Here is a 23,355-nt window from a genome sequence, read left to right as displayed (position 1 = left end):
TAAATAGCTAAGTGAGCAGCATTTCTCTTGAGTGTCGAGTTCAACGAACTCTGCTGACTTCTTGTCGCTAAAATAGTTGCCATGTGGCGACAGCCTCAAGAGTTGCAGTTGATGTTCCTGTGATTGTTGTTGTTTCTGTTGTTGCTGGGACAGCAAAAAAATATGCGCCTGTAATAATGCGACGCTTCACTGTGACAATAATGATCATGTTCATGCTGGTGATGATGAAGATGATGATGATGGGGCTGACGATGACGATGACGTTGTTTATTTTAGTCTCATGTTCTGTGCTTGGGCGGACAGCTCGTGCCAACGTGGATGTGGATGTGGATTGGATGGCATCAACTGACGTCTCCACGGCGCTTGCAATTTTTGTCACTGTCTCCCAGCTTATAGAGAATTTATGTGAAAAAGCAACTTTTAATTGCGTGCAATTGATTTTCCATTAATATTAATACTTATACACCAAATTAATAGACCTTGCACGCAAGCCTTGTCCTTGCCAGGTGTTCCAAGGATATACCTCCTCCAAGGCTCCTAACTTCCGTCCAAGCACCTTTTGGCAATTTGCCCACGCTTAAGCTTCATATTAGATATATTTACAGTTGGCCAAGTAATTGTTTTGACAAATTCTACTATATTATTTAGCGAAAAATGCGGTTTCTTGATTTTTCATTTGCTTTAAAGAAAATCGAATTTATTTAAATAACGGGTATAAAAATAAATGAAAATTTATGAAGAATTTTGCAACGTTTCACAATACCATTTTCTGATTTACAATTTTTATATTTATTTGTTAAAGTAAAAAAATAGTTATGGCTAAAAAATAAATAATTGAGTGAAAAAAGTACAAATTTTATTTTTCAAAATAAAAATTACCCTTTTAATCGACTTTTTTTTTAAATTTATTTTATTAAAATCTATTATAGTTTTTTCTGGTTCTTGGAACCTGTTTAAAAAAAATATAATTTTAAGAAATATTAGGTTTTACAGTTTTTCAAAACCAAACACATATATTTAATGTATTTTTGCATTGTATCAAAACAATTTCTTGACATACTGTACATCTAAGTAAAAAGTTAATGGAAAATTGTCTAAATTGTGCACTGCCTATGCAAATAAGTTTTGCCCCCCTACACACACACACACACGCACACTCACACACACCTCACAGTGGTGTCCGGGTCACATGATCTCCCCCATGCCAAGTTTATATTTAAACGTGCATGTTTGGAGACGCAACAATTCTCAACTGTCGCTGGGATGCTGAAAATTCACTTGGATTTATTTTATTTTACTTATTGCTTTTCTTTTTGTTTTTGTTTTTTCTTTTTTGTGTGCGGCAAATTGGCTGTGCAACGTTGCAGGCAGAGCCTTCCTGTGCGGCACTTTGGCTTAAATTTAGCTAAATCTAAATATATGTACGTGTATGTGTATTAAATATTATATACGTGTGTACATATGTTGGCGTCACGCCTCATCTCTAATTGTTTGAGTTTGCTTTGTCCGCATAACGCGACACTTTTTATAATATATCCCATGCTGATGGACAGCGTACCGTCAGTTTTCTTATACCCTCTACATATAGCTAAATGGTAGACTATGTTTTTGTACTTCCAGAGGAAAATAATTTTTTTTTTTAAATTAATTAAATTTAAATGCAAAATGAATTTAGTGGCCAAACAAAGATTAAAATGACATTCCGCTTGAAAATCGGTCCAGTTTTGACAAAGTTATGGAAGTTCGATGGTCGATCCTTTGACTTAGCAACTTTACAAGTCAAAATTTTTGTCAAATTTGACATGATTTTTTACAGAAAAATGAAAGGTCTCAGAATCAAATTTAAAGTGTTGTTTTGTACTAACTACGATATAAGGAGTTGACTAAAAGTGAAAACTTGAGATTTAAAATTTTCAATTTTCAAAATTCCAAAGGGGGGACCCTTAGCATCGAACCCATGATTTGGAGGAAAATAACTTTTTTTACAAAACTAAATAAATTTGAATGCAGAATGAATTTAGTGCCCAAACGAAGATTAAAATGGCATTCCGCTTGAAAATCGGTCCAGTTTTGACTAAGCTATGAAAGTTTGAAGTTGGTCAGACTTTTGATTCATTAACTTTACAGTGCAAAATATTTGTCCAATTTGGCAAATTCAGAATGCACTTCAAATTTATTTCATCTCTCTAAAAACAATTAAATAGTATTTTTTTTTTTAAGATATAAATTTTTGCATACGATCTACATTATCCTAAAAAATTTCAAATCGATCGCAAAATAAACATAGCAGTTAAGCAAGCAGTGCAAGCTGCGATTCCAGTCGCTGTTAAAAATCCACTGCTTCCACTATTGCTTTAGAACTGCAAGCAGTTTATGTATAACTAGCGGAAACTACAGGGAATTAAACTGTTGAGCATTTTCTATCTACAAACTTATACTTGCTTTCGATGCTGTAGATGTCGCTTAACACAGTGGTTGGCTGATTTTGTGTATATCTATACATCTGTATAGATATATAGACGAAATATATATATATATATATGAAATGATTTTGGCTCACGCGTAATGCAAATTGCTTTTGGCAAGCGTCGCTTTTGATGTGATGCCAAAATATTGTTTAGCAAACAAACAAAGCGAGCGACAACATGCGCAGAGCTTTTAGCAGGTAGTGCCCCCAACTATATATCTATAAATATAGATATATTAACTATGGATCATATTTGTTTCTGGCAGATTGAATTTAAATTTCTGATTTCAATGACTTCACAGAGTAAAAATTAATTGAACTCGTGCTTGGCTGCCTGCAATTTAAACTAATTAATAACACATTTTTCAAATGATTTACTAATTTTATCCATTTTTTTTTTTGGCATATTCACTTCCCACTTTGCCACAACAAAACTAAAAAAATATGAGCTGTCAAATTGGTTGCCGCATTTTCATTCACTCGAATGACTAACTCTCGTTTATACTAACTAAAGTACAAACAAATTACTCGCTTATGCAATTCGAATTTCAAGTTCAACAGCGAATTGGTTTGTATCTATGTGTAAGTGTGTGTGTGTGTGTGTGTGTAGGCACACCCTCAATCACCCAGCCATATTTTTGCGCGTGATAAACTCACTGAAAATAACATTATCTATGGCTCGACGCCTTTTACATTCACTTGGGGGAAAGCATTTTACTGAGGGCATAAAACAATTAATCTAATCATTAAATGTTTAACGCTTTGTCGCAAACATTTCACCAAACCTATATATATGTATTTTTTTCGCTGATATCTTTAAAAGCAATCACATTTTTCACACGCAATTTCAATGTGTGTCTTATTGTTTCAGCATTAAATACTTTTTTTCAAAAGCGGCTTAGGGTTGCCACCTGCGTACTAATATCTGTTTGCGCTATACAGAACGAGAGCTCAATATATACATATATTTGTTTCTAAAGTTATTTAACGTCGAAAAAATAATTTAATTATAATTTAATATAAAATGAGCAATAGAAATAAAATTAAATGTATAACCAAAAGACTGAAGACAGAAAAACAGTATGAGGGTGCTTACAAATTTTAAATCTCATACTTATGCTTGTTTGAAGCTTTTTCAAAAGGGTTTGCATTTTAGAAAAAAGCAGAGTTGACACTTGTCTGTAATTTTAGTGTATTTTTAAGGTTTTAACACTTAGAGTTTTCATCTGTCAGCATATTTAAGTCCATAATTTTCTCTAATGAGGCAGAATTTTCTATTTTTTTTTAGCCCTTTAGCTTAGTCCCCTCCACCTTTATAAAGCCCCTTAAGGAAAAGATTTTTCCTATGCTGACAAATATTGTTATAGAAAGTTGAATCCATGAAATATACTGAGTCACCCAAAAGAGCGCTCTATAAGAGTATTTTAGCTTGTAACTACAGTATAGCTTTTATATAAAAAAATCATAAAAGTTTACTAATTATTCTTAATACTACAAGATTACTATATATTCCATTATATTTTTCTTTTTTTGGTAAAACATTTGAAAGAAAAATGATTTGCAGATTTTTTTAGAGTAGCTTGATAGTACTTCCTTTAGATTTCTGTATGCTAAGTGCTCTTTTAACTGCATGTCAAAATTGCCAACCACAAAACTTTGTTGTCGCCGTCAGCTTTATATTTTTCAAGGTCGACGTCAACCCCTTAGTAAAAGTACGCGTACATTTGTGTACATATATATTTATATTGTACATATGTATTTGTTGTTTCTCGTATCGCCATAGAACAATAGATACTTCTGCGGGTAGCTCGCAAATTCTCAACGCACTAAAAGCTGCTGGGATTTACGTAATCCCAGTGCCACTCGACGACGTCGACAGCGATGACAACAAAAAGCAATTGAAAAGCGAAAGTATAAATTGAAAATGCCGGGAGAAATGGCTTGAGATTATGTAAGGCACATCCTGCCACAATTACTTGCCACTTGACATTGCAACCACAGTGAATGTCAGCTAGAAAATACCAGAAAATATTTTATATAATTAATTATATTTTGTTGCTTTAAATATGCGGTAAATAAAAAAGCAAAAGTTCTTTTGAAAAACAGCAAATTATACGACGTACGACAGATATATACTATAAAGTATATATTATAAACTTTTATATATATATTTTTTTTGTTTTTCTTATAGCTTGAGGATCGTTCTTTGTTTGTTGCATAAAATTCGTTGGCAACTTTTCAAATATCTATGTAGATATTTTCATTTTGCTCAAATAACAAGAAGAATGAATATGTTCGGTTCGATATCTAGAAGTGTCTGTTTCTGTATCTTACGTTTATAATCAAGCAGGTTGCCTTATATATACTACACATTTATCAGTATAAATGTAAAAACAAATGTTTATGCCTATTCAAAATCAAGTTCAAGATTTTTGGTTGAAATATCTATAATAGACTTGGATATTCTTTTAGATTGATCTTGTGTCATGTCTCTTGATCTAAGCAATTGAGCAAAACTATAGATCTATATATAAAAACGATCTGTAATTTTCCTTTATGCTATTTTATAATATGATTTCTTTTTCAAAATTTCATTATATTAAGTGTGGTATTAGTGCCAAAATAAATGGCCGGTATTATGTGCTCATATTTTTCAAGAATATAGAACGAAGAGCTTACTGTGAAAATGGCGAATATTTAATACATTTTCCAAAATATGAAAAAATTAAGTCTCGATTAATGATACCTTTTAGACCCTATAATTAAAAGTAATACGATTCCTTCTACCGTCTGTATTTATTATAATTTGGCAGCTGTGTTGATTTTATTTGGCTTAGATATTGATTCCAATCAAAAACTAATCAAAAAACTTGTGTTTACACTGTAAACTTTACAGTCTGTCAAGTAGTTGCTTCGACAATGAAATAAACATTATATTTATTTAAATACTAAGAATACTTAATCAACACAATTTTTTTAAATATGTAAATGAAATTATAATAATCTCATTTTTCTGGATGGTGATCATATGCATGCAAATATTCTTTTATTTACTCAGCTATATTGTGTGAAAATTTCAGCCTGCCAGTTCTTACGGTTTAGTCTTCACAATGATCAGAACAAAGAGTTTTATATATATAGAATTTAGATTACTCTACAAAGATTTAACTCCATGCAAGTTTGTACAAAAAATATTCAGTTTCTCAGTTACTGGCAGGTCTTCAATCTCACATCATATCGTTTGCATATGGGAGAATTCTCTACCCTTTTTTTTTTCTTTCTGCCCCACTCACACAATGTTTGTTGAGCTTTTTTTGCTGTCACACAGCTCAGCTTGTTTGCATACTGCAAATATTTACACTTAATTCTAGAAAGAATGAAATGAAATGGAAAAAAAGTAGGAATAAAGCAAATAAATAGTTGTTGCGCCAGGGGAACAATAAATTTCGATTTACTTTGATTAGTTCGTCAGGTTCGTCATGGGCAGCCTTATAACTACAATACACACACACACACATTGTTACAGTCGAGAGTGTCGTTATAAATTAAATACACAACGTGTGTTCCACAATAATTAAGCAATGTTTGTGTCTCCCCTTTGAATGTGTGTGCGTGTGTCATGTGAGGCACTGTTAGCTCTGCTCGATTACCAATACCAATGCACACGCCCCCATATAGTAGGCTTGCCATATAATCCGCTGCAGTCGCTGCAGACAGACGTCGCAGTAGCAGCGCCGCAGCAGCAGCAACGTTAACCGTACATAAAGTTGCATATATGTTTGTGAATGTATGCAATTAGTTGCAAGCCGCCTCTCACTCTCCCACTTGCTCTTGCTCGCTCTCTCTGTCACACACACACACACTCCCACACACAGTTAGTTTGCTGCTCAACACTTTCCTTTTTTTCGCATACATTTACACTGCTTAACATGGGCATTGGACACACTGCTTTAACCTGCTGCCTGCCTGCCGGCTGCACAGTGGGACGAGAGCTTTTTGGCACAGCTCGTGCTCTTTTGCGCTCGCAATACAAATTCCCGAAGCTTTGTCATACGTCACGTCCTACGTCAATTGGCACTGCCAACTAATACAGATGTAAACACGACGGACGACAACAGCAGCAGCAGCGGCAGCAGCAACAACAACAGCAGGCAGGCAGCCAGCCAAGCAGCGCAGCAGGAGGCAGGCCTCACACACACACACACAGAGACATTCGATATACAAAAGCAAAGCTTTTGGCCGTCTCTCTTTCTCTCTTGCGTATGTGTGTTTTCGTTGAGTAGTTTGAAAGTGAAAGAAGAAGGGTGCCGCTTGACGCAGCTGCGACGGCTGCTACTGCTGGCAGAGGCAGTGACAGCGACGTCGACGTCGACAGGCTTCTGTCGACTGCAGCTGAGCCAAAGAACAATATTTTGTGATCATTGTAACGTTGGACGTTGAATTCTACGGTTGCAAAGGTGAGCCGTTCTCCAAAACATAAAACTCAAAAAATATATATTCTATGAATATTATTTGTGATAAATTTTTCATAATTATTTAAAATTAAATGTATGTTAAGTTAAGTGAGCTAAAGTTTTATAAAGTGAGTGCAAGCAGTGTGTGTGCGTGTGTGTGCAAGCAGTTAACAGTGCTCAGAGGCAACTTTAAAAAAAGGTTGACTCACTGTCGAACTGCAGTTTGCAATTTGCAATTTGCCAAACCGCAACGAAACCGGTTACCGGCAAACGAAATGAAAAGAGAAAGAGAGAGGAGAGGAGAAAAGAGAGAAGCGTAAAAAAAAGTAAATTGAAAATCAGCCAACGCTTCTATAGTTACTCTGCCTATATTTAGTTGGTCAATTGAGTTTTGCAAAACTTGTTTTTCGTTTTTCGCTTTTCACGTTGCACAATTTATAACTGTACCTTGAGCAGGTAACAAGCCAAACTATCTATTGGCCGATAAGGTGAAAACAATGTTAATATATAGTGCCAAAAATGATAAGCAGCAATGCCGACAGCAGCTGCCAAAACTATTTTGCCAACAATTGGCACTTGGCGGGCTTCTAAATTTCGCTGTCTACTTAAATTACAAACGCCTTGAACTTGTCTATAAGTACAATCACACCAATACATACAAAGATGACGGTCATTGCCAAGTGAATTGCATAATCGCTTATCGAACACTGGCGGCCAAAGATATTAGTCACAATTGCTAGCCTAGATATTAAATCAGTTGAATGAACTCAATTGCAGTTGCTGCTGTAATTGTTAAGTCAATTGATTGTTAATGGCCAAAACTATTGCATAATATGGCCTATAGTTTGACAGCCGCCTTGGAATTTCGACTGTCTAAATTTAGTAGCAGCTCGGTCGATGCGAGGGTCTTTTTATTTATTTTCCGAGTTGATTTTAATGCCGGCTGCTAAAAATACAAAGAACCCGAAAGCGCGTTCAAAAAAAAAAACAAAACAATGAAAAATAGCACACACACACGCACGGACACATTAGCTACACATGAGTATAGCTATACCTCAGGGAAAGAATCAATACCTGAGCATAATATATTTATAGCGCACTGTAAACGATACAATATCCAGCTGACAAGCTAACAAACAAACTATAGAATGCATAGAAATGCGAATGGAAATGAGAAAAATGCTTAGATTCTGTTTTGTCAGTTGATTTATCTGTTTATTTCAAATCAGCAAATCGCGCAAATTTGCTGTACAAACTGTTGCCCCTACATTGATATCTGCCTCTCTCTCTCTCTCCCTCTCTATATATATAACTGGCATGTTGTTGTTAATTATTCAATTGAAATCCATTAAAGCGCAGAATGTATAAAAAGACAAGAGCAGAAAAATAGGCAAAAAAAAGCGTTGCTACATAAAAGAAAATTTGAACAAAAAAAAAAAGTGGTTAAACGTGAAAAATGCCATTTGAGACTTTCCTATAAACTGGTTGACAAAGCAACGCCCCCATTAAACTAGGGGGGGCTAAAAAAAATCCCTTTTGTTGTTGTTGCAGGCTGTCAAGTTGCATAATCGCCAGGGGTGGGGCACAGTATTCAGTCAGTTCGCATCATTTGGCTAGACAGGAAATGAAATTGCACACAGACTACTGTGTGTGTGTGTGTGTGTGTGTGTTTGTGTGTAAATCAAACAGCATAAATTGCCAACTAGTCGAACTACTATATGTGTATGTGTGTGTGTGTGTGTGAGCTGCCTGATTTGATATACAACTCATTGGCGCTGCCACCAAAAAACAAATAAACAAACTGTAATTTTAGGCGCAATGTAAACAAAATCAAATAGCACACAACGCACCATATTCTGAACGCCACTGTAGCAAGCAGGCAAAATAAAGCTTTACCAAAACTTTAGCCAGCAACGGCAGCTGCACAGGACGAGCTTTTACTGGCCGACTGTAAAAGCTTGTCGCAGCGACTGCTGTTAAAGCTAACAACATTTAACGACAGAACTGTTAAGAGCAATGCTAGAATTAACAGTGAGCTTAACAGCGCGCTTGACAGCAACTGCATGGAGCGCGCTGTTAAATGCAGTTGGCTGCACTGCTTGCTGAGTATATGAAAGCAAGTGTGTGTGTATGTGTGACTGTTTGTTGTTGTAGCTAAATGACTGTCGCATTCATTGGTTGATTGTCTTCGCAGACAGTTGAATAACTATAAAAATTAAAGGCAAGAGAGAAACAAAGTTAAATCAACGACATCCGGGCAATGAGCGCGAAATTCTAGCGAAATTTATACGCCAGAAGAAGATGAAACCATCATAAACATATTCATAAGTCTCAATAGGTTCCCCTTCCTACCCTCGTTTATCCCTCTTTCTCTACAGTTTAATTGAGCATTTGCCAAAAGAATTTTAATTAAATCAGCAGAACATTATATAGAAAATATAGATGCCGAAATATTTGAAAAATATGCGGGTGCCCGCTTCCTCTTGCTCTCTCTCTTTTCGTATTTATATATATCACTCTCTTTCACACGCTACAAATTTTGAGTATAGCTGCTGGTTTTCACATAAGTCTAATCCCGATTAATTTATATTTTTGGTTTCCCGCATAAGGGTTAATTATATACAATTATTGAGTGAAATTATTGTAGATATTGTTAAGTTTTTGTTTTTCTTGACTTCCCTATATATATTATTGCATTTCGCCATTGCATTTACTCACGTTGGCGGCATATCAATGTCAATTTTGTAAATTGGCTGTTTGTTAACTCATTTCGCATTTTAGCCATGGCCCGAACTGTCTGCCAATTTCTTTGTGCAATCGCCAAACCAAAATCGCAGCATTTTGTTGTTTATATGCAATTAAAGCGCAGTTATTGCAACACACATGGACAGCCGAGCAGGAGGTAAGCAGGAAGCGGCAGAGAGGAAGGAGGTGGTGGCGAAAAATGGGGGGGGAAAGGGAAACGCTGCACAGTGGATCGTTTGCTTAATTTAGCACGAGTCAATTAAAATTTATATCGCTTAAATAATGCCCATAGTTTTTCGATTACAAATAGAACTATGTTTTTTTTTAAAGATTGAAGAAATTTTTTTCTAGCTCACTCTTTTTTTTAATTTTTTCTTAGCTTTCCTATTAAAAAAAAAACTTATTGCTTTTAAACAAAAAAAAAAAAAACAATTTAAATAAAATATTAGTTATTTAATTATTTTTAAAATTGAAATAAAAAATACTCAGGCCTGTTTTTCTGGCTTGCACTTTTATATTGTATAAAAATAATAATTCTTAAATAATGCTTATAAAATTTTTTGAAAACTGAAAGATAGATCTCTGGGCTTTCATCTGATAATATAAAACTGTTGAGGCTACATTTTTTTAAACCTCAAAAAATTGAATAAATTTAAAGTTTTCTGCACAAAAGTTTATGGAATAAAAGTCTAAAATTTTTTAGAGCTCAATTGACAAAAAGGACCACTGTGCTTTGGCTAGTTCAATGACTTGCGGAAAAAACTGCGATGAAAACGTTTGAATTTCCAGTCGTTGCGATTCTTGACAAGACTTTCGCTTTCAGTTGCCAGTCTAAGTCTGTGTGTTTTGTGTGTGTGTGTGTGTGTGTTGCCAATTTATATGGCCAACAACTTGTCGTTAGAAGCAAACACAAGTTAAGAGATAGAGCTAATGTGTTAATACTTGCTATATATATATATATATGTCAAGTTATTATCTTATCCGTTTTCCAGCTGTTTATAAGATCAACTTTCAGTTGTTCCCCGGCAACTGCAACTTGAAACTGGAAGCACTTTTCTCTCTCTCTCACTCGGTCACTCGCTCTCTCTTTTGGCTTATCAGCTAACTAGCTTTTGGCCAACTCTCAGTCTCAGTCAATCTTTTCCTCTCTCTTTCTGTCTGTCTGTTTGCGTCTCTTTCTCAAGCTGTCTGCAGTTCGTTTGCAAAAAATAAATCGCCTTCACCATTCGCATATCAAAGTTAACCGTTAACGGTTGCCAATTTCGCGTCGCCTTTTTTTTAGAGTTACCTATATTATCCGGCTATAAATTAAAGCCTTTAATTAACTGTTGCATAGCAAATTAACATAGCGCTAATCTGAGAAAACTCTATCAAAAAAAAAACGTGAAGCGCGTGTGAGAACGAGATTTGAAAGTGATTTCAAAGTGATTGCAGAATTGCAAATGATTTTAAAACTCCCTACTTAAGAAATCAACTTTAAAGCATACTTTTAAATTGCCAGAGTTGCCATGTTTATCGCTGCCTGCTCGCCTTGAGGGTTGTCTAGGAAAACTCTTTTAAAAAAAACCAAGAAAAACATTTCAAAGTGATTTCAGAAAATTGCAATTTATTTAAAAAATGCTTTTAGCTGGAAATATGCTTTAAAGCAGCTTTTTTTATTGTCAGGGTTGTCATATTTTTCGCTGTTTGCTAGCCTTAAGGTTTCCAAGGATGATGCTATTAAAAATATCTGAGTAAAAAAGATTTCAAAGTGATTGCAGAGAATTACAATTTATATTAAAAATTCTTTGAGCTGGAAATCAACTTTAAAGCATCCTTTTTTTATTGCCAGGGTTGCTAAAGGGTGTAGAGAAAGGGAGGAGGGATGATTTTATGCTATAATGAAATCAGTTTTTCAATTGTGCCAAGTTAATTCGATTTGCATTGCTTTTAAGTGCCGCCAATGTGTGAGGACACTTCAATATCTATATATATGTGTGTCTGTGTGTGTGTGTGACATCAATTGTTATATGTGTGTGTGTGTTGTACACTCGAGTTAATTGATTAGTTTGTCGTGAAGAGAGTCGGCAATAAGTCAAAACCTCTTTAACTTAACCATTGTTATATATATAAATATATATCAGTATATATATATAGTTATATCAGCAACTAGTGCAACATTCACTCAAGTGGGGCGTTGTCGTTGTTGCTGGAGATGACAGAAACAACCACCCGACCACAATCACAATCTACAACTAGAACTACAGCTAAAGCTTATCTTTATGAGCAAAAAAAACAGTTATAATACTCATATGACTTTTTAAATTTTCCACAAATCACAAACGTTGAAATCTATCTGACAAAAATGTACTTTCAAATTAAAAGAAAGTCGTCAAACTCGAGATTGCTTAAATCATAAAATTTTAGTTAAAAAGCGATTAATTTGGGGAACTTTTTAAAAATGTTAATAAATTAATTGCATGCTGATAAAATCAATAGACTTGATTTCTTATGACTTTAGTGGAATTCTAAAGAGTTCCCAGAAGTATGCTGTCTTTTTTTTGGAAATTCACTAAGAAAGTAAAATTAGAAACAGTTTTAAAAGTGAGGTTTTTTTCTGCTACACTTGTTGGTATAGTTTAATTATGATTATATTTTACACCTTTTAGTCAATTATACATAGTTAAAACTTGGAGCTGAAAAATTTTTTTTTAATCTTCAAGGATCTTGAGAAAGACAAAACCTTTTCTAAAAAAGGCTTACTGAAAATCTTGTTCTCAAGCTTCAAGTTCAAATAAAAACCGGAAAATCCATTGACAAGATCTTTAAACATAGGAAAAAAAAATGTTTAACTATAAAATTATAGAAGTAATACAATTTTTAACTAAAAAATTTATTTATTGTTAAACAAAACAAATAAATCTTAAAACCTAGCTAGAAAGTCATACAGTATTCCCGAAAATTGAGAAGTTAAGACTAGCCTAGACTGGACAGTGTTGCCAGACTGCTCCAGTTGTAAGCTATTACGGAACGCAAAATAATGAGTAGTATATTATTACATTCATTATGAATGACACAATCCAACAATGAGGCATAAAGCGACTGTTTGCTTTTAAATTGTTTTCAATTTCAAATCAATATTTAGCGGCAATTACAATTACAGTTGTTAGTTTCCTAGAAAGGGGGGTAAAAAAGAGGGGAGTTGGGCCTGCGATATTGTAGCTTAGTCACCGGGGAGCCAAAGCAATTAGTTTGAGCCAGAGTCTGAGTAATGAAATTAAGGCAAACAGACGCTAAATGAAATAAAAATAATAGAAATAATAGAAATAAACAAAAGCAGCTTCAAAAAATGCGACGAAATGAAATTGCAGCCAAAATAATGTGGCACAGACATGCAATGTGCAGCATGCCACCACCTTCCTCCCCGCCTCTCCCTCCCACTCTATCTCGCTCTCTTTCTCTCTTAGTCTCCCTCTCTTTGTCTGGTTACACGTCACTGCACAGGCGTGAAGAGTATCTTGTATCTCGTTTCGGGTGCACGTGCACTCAACGCGTTGGGAATGCCGCAAGCTGGCCGTGATTTCAGTACACAGAAAAAAAAACATTCATTCTAAAAATCCAATTTAAAAAACTTGATTTTTTAAGGACATAGTTCTGAACTTAAGATAAAACGTAGCTAAAATGGCAATGATATTAAAAAATTGCCTTAAAAAAAGTCAAAGAAGTCTAAATTAATTGTTCTAACCAAGGCTGCAAACCGGTTCTGAACCGAACCTCGTAGAACCGGTTCGGTTTGGGTTTTTAAATTATTTACTTCACGAACCCGAACCTAAACCGAACCACTTTCTAAAATAAAGGGTTCGGCTCGAAAAAAAAATAATTACATACATTTTATGGTTTTCTAATATTACGCAATTATTTAAGACTTCGGGTTAAAAAAAGTCATATTTAAATCTTCAAATAAATTTAAATTATCATCAAATTTTGATTTCTTTAAAAAAAAATTTAATTAGTTAAAAATGTAGAGAAAAATGTATAACAATAAAAATATTTTTTTGTATGAAACTGAACCAAGGTTCGAGGGGTATATAAACCAATTCGCGAACCGAACCGATGTCTAGCTCTATGGCTCGAATCGCCGAACCGAACCTTTAACAATATTTTGGAGGCTTGCAGCCTTGGTTCTAACTGAAGTTTTTGGCTTACAGAAGCCAAAAACTGAAAATATTGTTGAGAAAAATCGGGCTTGATTTAAGTATTTTATACTTGGTTTGGGAGAATCCGGGATTAAGGTGCTTCTGACGCCGCATTGGATTAATTTTAGATCGGAATTCCAAATTTTTTTTTCTGTGTACGTTTCCCAATCCTCCCCTCTAACCGCTACCCACTTTTCTAAACTTGCCACTTGAGGCGCCGCACAAGTAGTCGAGTCGTCGTGTTGTCGTGTTGTCGTGTTGTCGAGTAGTCGAATCGTCAGTCATGCCATTAGCAGCCCTCATTTCACACTCGAGCCGTCACTTCAAGTTGACTTGACCAACGAGGAGTGCTCCCTTTTGTTTCACTCCCCCTTTTTTTCCAGTGGCCTTTTCAGCCTCTTTTTGAGGCGCAACAAGCCTCTTTTTTTACAGCTGCCTGCCGCGTGCCATAAATTTTATCGATTTAGCAATGCTTTGCCTCTCCTGGTGGTTGTTCCTCTCTCCACTCTCCACTCTCCTCCTCCTTGTCGTCGCGTCGTTGCACGCATCAAATAAATATATCCTTCCGCATTATATTGCGCTCTCATCCGGCAACAGTTGCTAGACCCTGCACTCGAAACTATAGAGGGTATACTTTGTCTGCATCAGAAAATTTACTTAATGAGAAGTTTAAAGTTAAACAAATCTAAAAAAATGTATCTGGTTGAATAGAAAAATCTAATTTATACTATACTTTCTAATCTTACTATCTCAGATATACAATACTATAATCCTTAGATATATTACGAATTTATAGGGTGTCATGAATGCAGGATAAATTATTTAATTTGATTTTTTATTATGCAAATCTATTCTAACTTTTAATTTTTAATATGAATAAAATAAATATAAAATTCAATTTTTGTTTAACAAACATAGTAATTTTTACTATACAAATTTAAATAAAAACAGAGTTCAAGAATTCATATGGGAATTCTTAGTACAATTATAAAATAAAAGAATAAACAAATTAACTTTCATATTTTTTATAGTATAAGTTATACTCTGATTTAAAATTAGAGTAAATTTTAAATTTCATAGTTTTTTCATTCAGATTAAAAATTATCAGCTATTTTCAATTTCTTTTTGATTAAAATCAACAAACATTTTGTTCCTTTAATTAATATTCATAAAATTATAATCGTTGGGGTTGCAGATTTTTGTTAAATAACTACAGGGTCTCTCACAGTCGAGCTCTTTCAACTCTTGTCCTTTCCCAGTAGTTTTTTTTTTGTGGACGTCGCCGGCGCCTGCGGCTATGCAATGGTTGTTGTTGTTGCAACCCTGCTGCTGCTGGGGTTGGCAACCCTGCAAAGTCATGCTCTCTTCGCGCTGAATTTGTAGTTGGAAACACTGTTAATTCAGTTGCTTGCTCAGTGTCCTTTGAGAGAGACAAGAAAAAGGCGCGCGCCAAAACCGAATCGGCAAAACCCGAAGCGCATCCAGCACCCAACAAAAACCGAAGCGTACCGAAGTGTCGATTGCACCCTGTAGTAGAGTATAGTATCCTGGTTATTTTTTTTTTTTGAGCCCGGGAGTCCTGTTTCAGTCCTGTTCAGTAGTCAGCAGCCAGTCGAGCAATCCGCAAGTTCTCGCAACTTAAGCAAAAAACTTGAAGCGCGCGCGCTCCTTAAAAACGCTCCTTTAGTGCTTTGTAGCCTAGTCTTTTTTGTAGTGTATACCTTTGGGCGCGGCAGCGATAAACGCGAGAGATACCAAGAAAAAACCCCAGCAAAAAATAAATAACTTACTTATTTGTTGCACCAAATTAAACAGGCAAAATACTAAACGACGAATAGACCACCAAGAAATATTAAAAAAAAAAAAAAAAACCATTCAAGTATTTTCAAAATCTACACAAAAAGCAATACAAATTTAAGCGCGTCTGTCTGTGTATGTGTGTGCTTATGTGTGTGTGTGATCTATATATATAAACTATATACTTATAAGAAAAGCTGCATTGTGATTTCATTTTTACCTGCAAAAGAAAAAAATCAAACGGAATCAACGCACCTTTTTTTATACTCAACCAAAAACTTTGTGACCAAGCTAAGGCCAAATTTTATACACAAAAAGAAAAACGAAAACTTTACAAGAAATTAAATTAAAAAAAAAAAGAGCAAATATATAAAAAATAAAATGGGTTTGTGCGCTTCAAAGGATAAAAAGGAGAAAGTGATCGAAGGCGATGGCGCCGCAACGGCAACGGCAAATGGGGAACCAAATGGTGGCACTGCAACATCAGCCGATGAGGCAGCTGCCCAGAATGGGTGTGTATATGCCATACAGTTGGTCCAGCAAGTGTTTTGACAATAGAACAAAATACACATAATTGTATAAGAGCCGGGTGTTGGCGAGCGAAACGAGCGGTGGGCGGAGCCCCTTAGTATTTGCATATTTGTATTTTTTAAATTAGTTTAATTTAATGAAAATTATTTTTTTTAAGAACCATAGTCATAGCTGGGGGTTGGCGAGCGAAACGAGCAGTGGGCTGAGCCCCCTAGTAATTGCTTATTTTTATTTTTAAAATTAGTTTCATTTAATGAATTTTATTTTATTTTTTTTTAAACAAAATAAAATAGAAATCCTTAAAATATATATTTTTTTTAGCAAAATAAATTGTTTGGATTTTTAGTTTTGTCAAAACACTTTCTGGACCAAGTGTAAGTGTACTTAATGGGGCTTGTCATAGGTCCCACATCTAAACCATTATTGTCTGGCCAAACTCCCTCTCTCTGTGTGTATGTGTGTGTATCTAATGCTGACGTCAGACTGCCCAAAAAACACTTAAATGCCATAAAAATATTATTGCCCTGGTCTTCGGTGCTTTTGAGCCGGGTCTAAATTCAAGGCGCATGTGCGTCGCCGGGGGGGGCGTGGCAGGGCAGCAGGGCGTACTCTACTCTACTCTATTCTATTGCTCTGTGCGTATTCAGCGTGCAGCCGGCAAAAAACACCACCCAACACCAACACCACCACCAGCATATTGGCCAAGAGCCACCACCAAAAAAAAAAAAACTGTGGGCTCATTTCATCATGTATTTCCCTGAGAATTGCACAGTTGCGTGGTATTTAAGCGATGTCTGCGAGAATTTCACAAACTCATTGCCTACTTTCAGGCGCCACAATTGGCACGAGAGTAAAACAATTAAAAATAAATATATATTTAAAAACAAAACTCCCATATACCTTTTTAATTTGTCAACTTTTGTTAATTCAGCAAAAGTTGAAACAAATATATTTTATTAAATACTCTCAGACTGTTAAATGCAAAGTTTTACATTTTAAATTCTTAATTTTTTAATATAAAACGATTGTAAAACTTTAAAATTCTACGTAAGGTTCAATTGATTTTTCAATCCAACCTACTAAAAATTATAGTAACTGTTTAGATTTCAGACTTACCATGGTTGACGCAAAATTTTTGCCAAGTTTGGACTCGAATTGACCAGACTACCTTCAAGTCGTGATTCAGTTTGGAGGCTGACTGATCTGTTCGATCCCATCATTGAGGACCCAATGTCGAGTATGTGATCTCGACTCGTGTGCGTTGCGGTCGCTCCATGCAGGGTTATCCCTTCAACCCCTGCTTGACCGAGGCCCAGTACAAGGAGATGGAGTCCAAGGTTAGCAGCACTCTGTCTGGCCTCGAGGGTGAGCTCAAGGGCAAGTTCTATCCATTGACCGGCATGGAGAAGACCGTTCAGCAGCAGCTGATCGATGATCACTTCCTGTTCAAGGAGGGCGATCGTTTCCTGCAGGCGGCCAACGCTTGCCGCTACTGGCCATCCGGACGTGGCATCTACCACAACGACAACAAGTGCAGACCTTCTGCACCAATCTGGGCACCACCCATCAAGGTGCCCAAGCTCGCCTCCAACAAGGCCAAGCTCGAGGAAGTCGCTGCCAAATACAATCTGCAAGTGCGCGGTACTCGTGGTGAGCACACCGAAGCCGAGGGCGGTGTCTATGACATCTCCAACAAGCGTCGCATGGGTCTCACCGAATACCAGGCCGTCAAGGAGATGTACGATGGCATCACCGAGCTCATCAAGCTCGAGAAGAGCTTGTAAATTGCTCTCCTCAACTTAGACAACAACTTCGTTTCCGGGTAACAACAACAACCAGTCGGAACATTAACAACAACATCTACACGTTGGATTTATCTTCAACTCGATTCGCCATATCTCTCGATCCTTTTGGGCGTCTCGGGTTGTGTTTGCTTTAGTTTTGTAGTCGGATTTGTAGCTGCCTCGCTGTTTGTATTCCAGTTTCGGGTCACATCCAATTTGGCACTCGGCATTTGTCGTCTTCTTTGAGAGTCGCGGTTAAAGCCCGGCTGGAAGACCAGTCTACAGCTGCTACAACAATATTAACAACAACAACAACAACACCTAACTGCACACTACCAACCACAAGAACAACAACAACAACAACAATTGAATAACTAATTCACATAAATTATTTGCTTAAAGAAACAAAAGAATGTAAAACATTTTGGCATTTGTGTCAAGCAAAAAACAACCAACAACAACAACAAAAAAACTTTAAATATTTTTATTTTAAGTCTTAAGTTTATAAAAGAATTAAAATTATAAAAAAAAAATAAAAAAAAATACAAAAAAAAATACGAGTTTAATAATTTATCTGAAAGGTAAAAGTATTAAAAAGAGGGGAATTTATTTAATGAAAGGATGAAGAAAGATTTTCAACCGATTAGGACGAAGAATAGAGTAAAAATTGTGCTACAAAGATAATTGAAGATTTTAGTTATTTAAAAATTTTTTATTTCAAAATCATAATAGCTACAAAAAAAGAGATAAAATATTTGTATTTTAATTTTATAAAAGGTTAAGGTTATAAGAGCTACAAGATTATAAATGAACGTCTAGGATGAACAGTTTTAAATAGGAATTTAAAAAAAAAATACAAATCCATCAATTCATTTTAAAAGTAATTATGTATACAAAAGTATAGTAACCATAAGAATTAAACATTAGACCCATGCTCAATAAAAAAAAATGCCAAGTTTCGTTTCTATAGCTTTAATAAATTAAAAATGCTATATAAACTAGTTATACGATACATCTATAGTTGGCAAAAGAACAATACAGCCGATAGTATCGTTAACATTTATAAGATAATTTATATTTCTAATATTTCTTTAATTACCAATCTTGTGAACCTATTATTCTGGATTTATTTTGTTTTTGTTGCCCTTAAATTTTAAACTAATGGAAAGGTGATAAACATTAAATTTTTGACGATAGTACCGATAACAATTTAGATATATGTTTATCGTTGCTTTCCATAATACTTCGTTTTTAAATACTATTCAAATCACTTCTTTTTCTTATCAGATTTGTTAGAATCGGATTTGTTATCTTTGTTCTGATCTGTTGGTTTCTTTTCACATTTGTTATCTTTCTTCTGATCTGTAGGTTTCTTTTCACACTGTTTAGCTTTCTTCTGATCTTTTGGCCTTTCACATTTCTTAGCCATGGCTTTCCGGTGTTCATCCAGTTGCGACTGGCCAGCTTTCTTCTGATCTTCCTTACTGACTGGTGGACTATTCTTGGCTTTATTCTTTGCCTTTCGCTCCTTTTCCCTGCTCTTTTCGCACTCGGCATTGATCAGTGCCTGAATTCCCTTGTACATTTCGCTAATGGTCTCGTATTCCGTGAGTCCCATTCGTCGTTGGTTCGAGATATCGTAGACTCCGCCCTCGGCCTCCGTGTGCTCCCCGCGAGTTCCACGCACCTGTAAATTGTACTTTCCGGCCACTTCCTCCAGTGTTGTCCGATCGTTGCCCACACTGGGCAGCTTCATGTGGACGGAGGCGCGTATCGAGGTGCCCAGATTTGTGGGACAGAAGGTCAAGTAACCGAGGCGAGCATCTTGATTGAACTGCATTTGATGGGCCAGGGATTCCACACCAATAATCATACGCTCATAGACGCGTCCCAAGTTGCCGCCTTTCTCCATGGCAATGACTCGTATATGATCCTCCTCATTCAACCAGACAATAAAGGTCCTAGCCCGGTTGAGGAATATGCCACGCCCCAAGGGCCAGAAGCGTAAGGCGTTCGCCTCATCCAAAAAGGGATCGTCCTCCTTGAACAGATAATGTTTGGAAATTAACTCTTCCTTGGTCTTAGCATCCATCTGGCAGAGTGGATAATACTTTCCGGAATGTTCCCTGCAAAGATTTCCCAATGCCTTCGAGATTATTGTCTGCAATTGGGCGTAATCACATTGCGTTAAGCGCGGATTGAACGGAAAGTTCTTAACGGATCGTCCGCATCGAACACGAGTCGATATTATATATTTTCGTTCCGGATCAAGATCAGGGAAATCGGCACCGTAACCAAAGCAGCTGGCGGGATGTTTATCTGTATTTTTGAAACCATGGTATTCCTCAATAATGGGATCAAAAATATCCGCAAATGTTGTGTACGCCTCCGGATCGGGCGCATATATTCCGACATGGGAATTGAAATTGCACAGTCCCGATCTTATGCAGTCCAATAACGTGGATTTATATGTGGGTGTTGTCTTCTCCTTCAGTTTGTCAAATATTTCACGGGTTAAATGCTTTTTCAACAACGATTTCGAATCTGAGTAACACAAATTTTTAAATCCCTCTTCCATTTCTTCCATAACATGCTCGGGAATTTCGGAACATCCGCCGGTACTTTTGCTGTAATATCTGAAGGGAATTAGCCTTGGCAGCAGAATACGCATTCGTAGCGATAACATGTTGAATTTAGGAACTGCAATTTGAATTGTTTTTAAATTGTATGTATGGATTTTTTTTTTTAATATTTTGTTAATTTTGTATGAGCGCCAAAACGAAACTAACAAAACACATCTATTTACATTGACGTGGCAACGCTGTCAACTTGATTACATGCGAATGGTTAACTAGACGGCCGTTTTTGTACAAGCAAAAATGGTACAGCTCTTTGCATTGATGTGGCAGCGCTGACAGTTCAAACGATGGGACACCTTTTTCGAGCGATATGGCAGCACTATCACAATGATCAAAATCTGCAACGGCGCCCTTTTTAAATTTTTTTTTAGCTTCTTATTATTTAGTTGACTAAAAAAATTTACAATGAAAAAATTTTTAACTCTACATAATATCAAATAAAGTTGAATTTTTATATGAATCCTGGGAGTTTGTTGTGCCTCAGGAGGAGAAGTTGAGTAACTAAGTTTAATTTAATTTTATACAACAATTTTATTAAATTCTAACAATAATTTTGCAACTATAGATTTTCAAACATTTTAAAAATTGATCACAATATGAAAAGTTCGCGAACCAAGCCTGCCAGCCCGTTTTAGTTGCAACATAACTATTTAAACAAGTTGGCAGCACTGTGACCACTTTTGTACCATCTTGGCCTCGTCCGTTTGTCTAGTTTTTAACCAATATCAACCAAAATGGTACAAATCTGGTTTATGGACAACGAACAAACCGATCAGCGACTGGAACACAAACGCAGTCCACCCAAATATTTGGAATTGTCGGAGCTTTACAAAAAAACCGGCGTGGAGTACTTTAAGGTAGCTCAGCTTGCGGCGACCTTGAACAAAGACGAGCTTATCTTTCCCCTTTCTCTCTTCCACTTGCAGATCAATGCCGACGACTATTTGAATGATAAGCAACTAAGTGAACTGCGTACTACACGTGGTTACACCTACGAGGATGAGGTATATGCCATGTATATAACATATATAATTATTTTATCTGTTTTATTATTTACTGCAGATCACTTGCTCGGAAAAATGTTTGCCGGATTATGCCAACAAATTAAAGTCATTTTACACGGAACACTTGCATACAGATGAGGAAATACGATTGGTCTTGGACGGATCCGGTTACTTTGATGTGCGCGAGTAAGTAACACCTGTTTACACCTGTTGCTATCAGTTAACATATTGATAATCCCTATTTGCAGTGGCGACGACAACTGGCTGCGAATTCAGGTTATAAAGGGGGATATGATCATTATTCCAGCTGGCATCTATCATCGCTTCACTTTGGACACCAATGTATGTACATAGAGGATATTCTGGTATGAAGATTCTCTCTCTTTAACTTATTTCATCCACAGAACTTTATTAGAGCAGTTCGTTATTTTATTGGCGAACCTGTTTGGTTACCACACAATCGACCAGCTGATGACATGGATTGCCGTAAGGCCTACTTACAGAATCTTGGCCAACTTGGCAAGGCTTAGATAATTATTTATCATTTATATGTTGCATATATCCTTGCAATAAAATAACTCGTTTGTTTTTTTTAATTTCTATTTGATTGTTTACAAAGCACGCTGTCAAAGGCTGTCTGATAGCTGGCACAACAGCTGATCGCAGTGATGTTACGAGCTGGTTGCTATGTTATTATACTTAACAGAGGATTGTACATTCTGTAGAGCCAACAGAAGAGCTGTTATTTATTGATGACATTACTATATATACTGCGTCGATATTCAGAAAAAGGTACTGAATTAAAGGACAGCGTTTTCTTATAGATTGATAATTGAATTAAGAATTGCGATTGTAAATTAGCCTCAAAAACAGTGTAGCCACACTTTAAGTTGTCTAACGTAAGGCTTACATGGAGGAGCAATACTGTCCACTCCCTAACATTAACAGTGGTATTTTATGTTAAGACAGGCAAATTTAGCGTCAAATTTGCCGCTGGTCTGACATAGGTATTTTTCTAATGGCCGCTTCGCACTGTTAGGCGTTCATATTTCTAACAAAAACTATGCAAAATTCTATCTTCTTCTAGCAGTTTTGGATTTAAGCCCACTTTAGAAATTGATCACAATATGAAAATGCGCTTAAATCAGTGATCCAAGCCTGCCATCACGTTATTAGTTGCGACATGACTATTAAAACAAGTTGGCAGCACTAAAACTTTTCCTCGATAGCCTCGGTAGCGATATTTTTGAATGTATCAGCAACATTTACAAAAACAACATCGAGCGGGTTGGACGCGCTGAAACGTTGGCGGAGAAAAGCACCGTTTAATTATTTTACAATTACGATTATTTGTTTACAAACAAAGTTAGCATTTAATTAAAAAAAAAAAAAAAGAATGCTGCACGCGAGTGTTACAGGTGTAATGCAATAAATTGCAACGGTTTCGCTGCGTCGTGTCCCAAGTCCGTGTGTATATATGTATGTATATGATTTAATATGCATATGCATGTGTGTGTGAAGCTCATCACATATTCGGGATTAGTAAACAAATTCTACAGCAATTAATTGTAAAAATCAAACAAACAAACGTGCAATATAATTAATAAACAAAAAAAACGCGATTTGTGTGCGTGTAAAACAGCGAAAAGAAAAAAAGTAATTTGGAAAGCCGTAAAAGGCAAACCGAAAGCAGAGGCAGCGGCAGAAGCAGTGCGGTCAGCGACGACGCAGCAGCGCGTTCTGCAAGTGTATTAGTGTT

General features: G+C 36.0%; 3 protein-coding genes and 1 long non-coding RNA gene across 5 annotated transcripts; 3 read left to right on the top strand and 1 right to left on the bottom strand.

Moving 5' to 3' along the window:
• Positions 1 to 10,469: 10,469 nt before the first annotated feature.
• Positions 10,470 to 15,955, top strand: LOC117786723. 2 transcript variants are annotated; one of them, XR_004617645.1, is made up of 2 exons: positions 10,470 to 11,090; positions 15,657 to 15,955. It is a non-coding gene; the product is annotated as an uncharacterized LOC117786723 (long non-coding RNA). The 2 variants fall into 2 exon arrangements; XR_004617644.1 differs by having other exon boundaries at positions 10,472 to 11,079.
• Positions 15,956 to 17,380: 1,425 nt separating this feature from the next.
• LOC117786722 (arginine kinase) lies at positions 17,381 to 18,298 on the top strand. Its single transcript, XM_034625079.1, has one exon. The coding sequence runs from the start codon at positions 17,444 to 17,446 to the stop codon at positions 17,951 to 17,953; it is 510 nt and encodes a 169-aa protein (XP_034480970.1). The 5' UTR covers positions 17,381 to 17,443; the 3' UTR covers positions 17,954 to 18,298.
• A 611-nt stretch (positions 18,299 to 18,909) lies between these two features.
• LOC117786718 (arginine kinase) lies at positions 18,910 to 20,659 on the bottom strand. The gene has a single exon (XM_034625069.1). The coding sequence runs from the start codon at positions 20,637 to 20,639 to the stop codon at positions 19,221 to 19,223; it is 1,419 nt and encodes a 472-aa protein (XP_034480960.1). The 5' UTR covers positions 20,640 to 20,659; the 3' UTR covers positions 18,910 to 19,220.
• Positions 20,660 to 21,262: 603 nt separating this feature from the next.
• LOC117786721 (1,2-dihydroxy-3-keto-5-methylthiopentene dioxygenase) lies at positions 21,263 to 22,192 on the top strand. The gene is made up of 5 exons (XM_034625078.1): positions 21,263 to 21,449; positions 21,519 to 21,596; positions 21,655 to 21,782; positions 21,845 to 21,938; positions 22,001 to 22,192. Exons 1-5 carry the CDS (start codon positions 21,327 to 21,329, stop codon positions 22,124 to 22,126), a joined length of 549 nt encoding a protein of 182 aa, XP_034480969.1. The 5' UTR covers positions 21,263 to 21,326; the 3' UTR covers positions 22,127 to 22,192.
• The last annotated feature ends 1,163 nt before the right edge of the window (positions 22,193 to 23,355 follow it).

This window comes from Drosophila innubila (assembly GCF_004354385.1).
Source record: "Drosophila innubila isolate TH190305 chromosome 3L unlocalized genomic scaffold, UK_Dinn_1.0 0_D_3L, whole genome shotgun sequence".
NCBI classification, from domain to species: domain Eukaryota; kingdom Metazoa; phylum Arthropoda; class Insecta; order Diptera; family Drosophilidae; genus Drosophila; species Drosophila innubila.
This window is presented reverse-complemented; position numbering and strand designations above follow the sequence as displayed.